We start from the raw sequence: 6,000 nt of genomic DNA, 5'->3' as shown, positions 1-6,000 counted from the left end.
TTCACACCTCTAAATAAAGCCAGGTCATTGCAGTGATGTTTGATTTAGGCTTTGAGGTAAGTGAGCATTCTAAGTCAAAGTTACCCAGATGATTTAATTTACCTTTTGGAAATCCGGAAAGAAGGACCCTACTTCTAACTATAACCCTAACCAAAGTACACTAATGATAACCAGAAAACAAATCTCCAAAGAGAAAACAAAAATGTTTCTTAAAATGGGAAACCAGGATGGATAATTGCAATCTCCCTTCTAGCCCTTTGGACAAAAATCTCACTCTGGGACTTTATGAAAGGAAGTTTAAAGTCCATATTAGACAAATCCTTGGGTACAAAAATCACTCATATCAGCTTGCTCACAACTCAGAATGAGAAACAATAAATGAAGAATTTCTGAATATCGCAGATTGAATTATAAAATTATCAATATTCAACTTTTTATCTACAAAAACAGCAATTTTAATAGGTTCAATCTATTAAGAATAGGAAAACATAATCCAAATATTTGCTAGGCCAAATTTCTCCCCTATTTTCATTTTTTTATTGGGGTTTTCCCACTGTAAGCTGTGTTGAGTAAACATACACCCATGCTATAGAGAAAGATTTCTTAGAACACATATTCATTTGTAGTAAATTAACAAGGTTTGCCAGAACTTTTAGTCTATGCTTTTATCAAAAATGTTAGACACTCTTCTAGAATCAATAAGTGAGATGATCAGATTGAAAACTTGTTTTCTAGACCAAGGTAGGGTTCACTGCAGCCCATGAATTCAGGGCCAGCCTGAGGAACATAAAAGAATTTTCTTCTTTCCCTCTGCATTTTTCTTTCTTTCCTTCTCTTCTCTCTCTCTCTTTTCCTCCCTCCCCCCCCCTCTCTTTTTCTTTTCTTTTCTTCCTTTGATGCTAGGGATCAAACTAGGGCCCTTGCCACTCGTGAGGCAGATGGGAAACCCTAAACTATTTCCCAGCCCACCCTCTACATACTGAAATTTCTTTTAGTTTTTTTTTTTAAGGAACCAAAAAGTTCATAGTTATCATATATCTATAGAAATACTGAGATACTGATTTTTTTAAATTAATTTTATTGGTACATTTAATGTATACAATATAATGACATTCATTGTTGGGATTTTGTACCTTTACATAATCAACCTTGGCTCTTATTTTTTCTCCATTCCCCTGCCCTCCCTTTAACCCCTCCCTCCGAGATACTGATTTTTATATGTAGGTGTGTGAACAATTTGGACAAAATACTTTTAAATAGTCAGAATATTTTTCAGTGAAATTAAATTTCTAAAAAAAATTAAAAACTTAGAAATTTCTTCTACATTGGAGAGCTAGCTAATATATTTAGGGACCATCATTTTTAAAAATAAACTGATAGATATTTGATGTTAATAAAAATTAGAGTAATATAGATAACATTCAAACTTATATATATATATCTATATAAACACATTGAACTATATATATTTATATATGATATAAGCACAAAATATATTTATAGTATATTAATTTAAATTAAATATAAAATATAAACCTGTATTATATTAACATTAGACTAAATATAAAATATAAGAATATTGTATTAATATAAAGTGTATAAAAAATCTAAAACTATGTTATGGGCTGAATTTTGTCCCTCAAAATGTATACATTGAAGTCTTAACCTCTCGTATCTCAGAATGTGGGTGTATCTGAAGACCGATAAAAACCTGATTAGGTTAGAATGAGATTGTTCATCTGCTATCCCTGTGAAAGGAGGAATAGGGAACAAGCAATGCACAGAGGAAAGAGCATGTGGAGCCACAGGGGATGGCCTAGCAGGGAGCCTCGGAGGAAAGAAACCTGCCCAAGCCTTCCTCTCACTTCTAGCCTCCATAACTGTGAGAAAGCAGCTTTTTGCTGCTGGAGTCTCCCAGTGTGCAAGTTTGGAATGGCAGCCTCAGTCCGCTGATAAATAATAGGGTATATAGTATGCTATTTTTACAATTCTTACATTTTAAATTTATTAGTGGTCTTGTTCATCACTTTGTACCTCATGTCTAGCACAATATTTTTCCCATAGAAAATGCTGAAAAAACATGAGTACAATAAATTAATTCTGCTTGGCATGGTGGTGCACACCTGTAATCCCAGCACTCAGGAGACTAAGGTAGGAGGTAAAATGTTTAGTGAAAATATTTTGGAAAAATAACTATACAAATTTCTTTTGGAGCATTCTATAGGACAACTTGCCCAATAACTTCATCAAGTCAATGCCACAAAAAAAAAAGGTGGAATACAGAAGATGTTATAGATTACAAGGGACAGGAATACAAGAACTAAATAAAATGTAGAGATTTTGACTTTTATCTTCCTTCAGACAAAAATCTTTATAAGACATCTTGCAGACAAGTAGAGATATGTGACTGTGAACTTGGTATTAGCAAATATTAAGAAATTAATGACAATTTCTCTAAGTGTTACAATGGTCATAGAAAAAGTGTTTTTGATCCAAAGTAAATTATTTAGAGGTAAATGTCATGATGCAATTACTTTACTTTCAAATACCCTTAAAAATATATGAAATAAATACTGCAAAATGTTATGGGTTCTGTGATGGGTAATAGCAGTATATTAAACTATTCTACTTTTATGTATTTAAAGTTTTTCTGTAATAAAACTCTTTTGATGTCACTATCTTCTACAGGCCAATTTCTTTGCTCTCTTTAACAAACTCTAATTTTGCTCTGTTTAGCAAATTCACTAGTCACTAACTCTAGTTTTTCTAATTCCATTTTGTCTTAATCTATCTCAGATCCCATGCACTTTCCGCTCCTAAAACTTGTATTTCAAGATCACTAGTGACCTCGAAATGCTAACCTAGCAGTGTCAGTGTTCATTTGCTTATGCTATTGGAGCTCTCATCTGACTCAGGCCATTCCCTTCTTTTCAGTGACACACTTCTGTTGGCTTCCAGGATACCACTTTCCCCTTGCTTTCCTCTTACTTCACTAGTCATTCCCTCTCTGTATCCTTTGTGTCTTCTGTTTCGATTACTATCATTATTTTCTGTCTCGTCATGCTGCTTGTACTTTGGCCCTTCACAATTTTTTTCTTCACAGCAGTCAAAGTTATTAATGCACAAAGTCAGATCATCACATTGATTGGCTAAAAGTTGTCAAATGCTACCATTTGACTCAGAGAGATAAAAATAAATATTTTCATAAATCACAGGGCCTTTGTTTTTAAATTTTTTATTAGTACACACTTGCAGTACATAATGATTGCATCCATCATGAGGAGTTGGTACATGAACAACACATCTCTGCTCTTTTTACTTCCTCCCACTCCCCTAGTCTCTTGCTTTCTTCTCAGGGCCTTCGTTAAGTCGTTCTTTCTGGGATAGTCCAGATATCCACGCGGATCATGCCCTCACTTGTGTAAGTCTGTTCAGATTTTCCCTTCTCAGCCTCTTGCTGTCCCTTCATCTCACACACACCCTTGCAATTCTGATCTTCTGTGCCCAGCTCTACCCTTTTCCTATCCTACCTAATGCCTTTTATCAGTTGTGTATTTTATTAATTATGGTCTTGTTTATTGCCTATCTCCATTCAGTACAATGCAAACTCCATAAGGAGAGATCCTTGTTCCTAAAGTAGTACCTACTACCTAGTAGAAATCTACATGTATTTCCTAAATGAATGAATGTTGACTTAGTATTTCCATTATTATTCATATATATTGAAAAATAAACATGTCAAATACTATATTCACTATTTCCAAAGTCCGTTTCCCAAGCAAAGTAGTCCACTGAGTCTAAAATCAATGTAAAATAATATGCTTTCATACATGACATCAAATCCATACTTGTTCCTTTTGTGTTTGTGATAAAATGTATTTCTTTACTTATTCTTAGTGCATGATTGTAGAATGTAATATTTACACTTCTTTGGGGGAATCGGTACATGTATACAACATATTTATTTCAGAGAATCTTTTCTCAAGCTTATACTGACACCTTCTTTCCTGTCCTTTTTCCTCAGAAGAACAGACTTGAAAACAAAAATGAAGCTCACAAGGTGTGGGAAGATCACCTTGGGTGTCTTAATGATGGGGACAGCAGCGGTCATCATTGGACTCATTATCTATTTTGTTGCCTATGGTAAGAACTCTTTATGTCAGGCTTTCCAGTCACATGGATTTGTTGATTCCACCGTGACAAAATTAGGAATTTTGAGAATTAAAGAAGGGAAGAAACAAGAGGAGACTATTTCTACGGTCACCAATACTTACTGCATTCTTTCTTCCTGTTACTAAAGCTTTATTGAGGTATAATTGACATATGTATGACAAAGGACACATTTAGCATATGTATCTTAATGAGTTTTGATTTATGTGTACACCTATGAAACCCTCATCACAAACTACTAAACATTTTCATCTTCTTCAAAAGTTTGTCTTCAAACTTTGTTCTTTAGCAACCATCAGCTTAGTGCATCCTAAAATCTGTGATTTGGTATTCTTTCATGGTTTTTTTCACCCCCTTAGGAAAGATTTAGATGCTGAAAATATCTTGATGAAAAAAGTAGACATAGGCCCTGCCTTTTCTGAATTTAACATTGGGAAGATAATAAATCAGTTAACAAATAAATATAAAATCTTAGACTGTGATTTCTTACTACAAAAGTAAAATTTCTTAAAGTTTATATTTTTTTAATATGCAATATTTTTTCTTACAAAAATCACCTTAAAATTAGACTAATGTTTAGGGGTGAAAGAAAAAAACAAGCTGTACTTTTTCTCACATATTTGCACAAATACAAAGCAATATGGGAGCATTGGATTTAATTTTTCTTAACAACATCTCTTCATGCCAAGTATGTTTCTTATTTTTACTAGTTTCTTTAACTCATTTTCCCAGTCTTTTAAATGGTGAGGACATTCTTTTTCCATTCATATTTATTTTTAATTGTACATAGTTACAGGGCCCACCTGGTGTGTGATAATTTGACATATGAATACAGTGGTTAATGATCAAGATAATGATCACTTTCATCACCTTAAATATTTTTTATTTTTTTGCTTTGTGAAGCTTCAAATTTCTGTCCTCCAGTTGTTCTTAAAATATGTAAATGTAGAATAAAGTAATCTTATTATGCTATAGAACAGTAGAATTTATATCTCCTATCTAACTGTGTTTAGGTACAGGCTTTCCTCAGCCTAACACTCCCTAAACCCCATTCTTCCTAAGCTCTAACAAGCACCAGTCTTCTCTCAGCTACTGTGTGATCAAAATTTTATCTCACATACAAGTGAAAAAACATGCAGTACTATTACTTTACATAAGACATCTTATAAGAAAAAAATTTTCTCCATTTTTACAAAAAAAGTTATTTGTTACATAAGAAAATATGTGAAGATTAACAGGAACTGTAAATGTGGCAATATTTTTAAACTAGCTTGTATTTAATTACATTAACCTATGCTTGAAAATCAATAATATGAACATGTGCAAGAATCACTGTTTATTAAATGTATAAGAACAATGTTTGGCAGGTATATTTATATATCTTTCCTTGGAATCACCTTCTGCTGCCACAATGTCCTCATCTTATATAATTCTTGGCTAACAGTTGGGAATGACTGCTTGAAAGCACAGTAATATTTCCTGAAGAAAGTGACTACCTATGAAAGGATATGGCTAGCCAAGTCAACATCCACTTGAGCGTAAGGGGGAAAGAACACTGACATGGGTAGAAATAGAGAGAGGTGCGCACTGTGAGTGCAGAGGCAGCCCCGTAGGGAAGGAGGGTATGCAGCCATCCCCCTTCATCGTCCCTAGTCAGTCATCCATATTTAGATGGATTGTGAAGCATGATCACGACATACGTGTTACTAATGCCAAACTACAAGGTCTAATCATAGTCTATGCTCATAAAACTCTTTACAAGAAGTGCTCATTCAAGGTATAAAAACAGAAGCTGCTGCTTTTCATCAAGGGCGTAAAGATGCCAGAAAC

The 6,000-nt window shown here is 33.8% G+C and overlaps 1 protein-coding gene across 1 annotated transcript in view; it reads left to right on the top strand.

The window, feature by feature from the left end:
* The window catches only part of LOC104853274 (transmembrane protease serine 11C), a 51,085-nt gene that overhangs the window by 1,995 nt on the left and 43,090 nt on the right, over positions 1–6,000 (top strand). The window contains exon 2 of the mRNA XM_010611179.2: positions 4,028–4,143. Within this exon, the coding sequence (XP_010609481.1) occupies positions 4,028–4,143 (116 nt within the window). The remainder of the gene's footprint in view (positions 1–4,027; positions 4,144–6,000) is intronic.

This window comes from Fukomys damarensis, unplaced genomic scaffold (genome assembly GCF_012274545.1).
Source record: "Fukomys damarensis isolate Sample0158 unplaced genomic scaffold, DMR_v1.0_HiC HiC_scaffold_35, whole genome shotgun sequence".
Classification (NCBI taxonomy): Eukaryota; Metazoa; Chordata; class Mammalia; order Rodentia; family Bathyergidae; genus Fukomys; species Fukomys damarensis.
The sequence above is the reverse complement of the archived record's forward strand: the minus strand, read 5'-3'. Positions and strand labels throughout refer to the sequence as shown.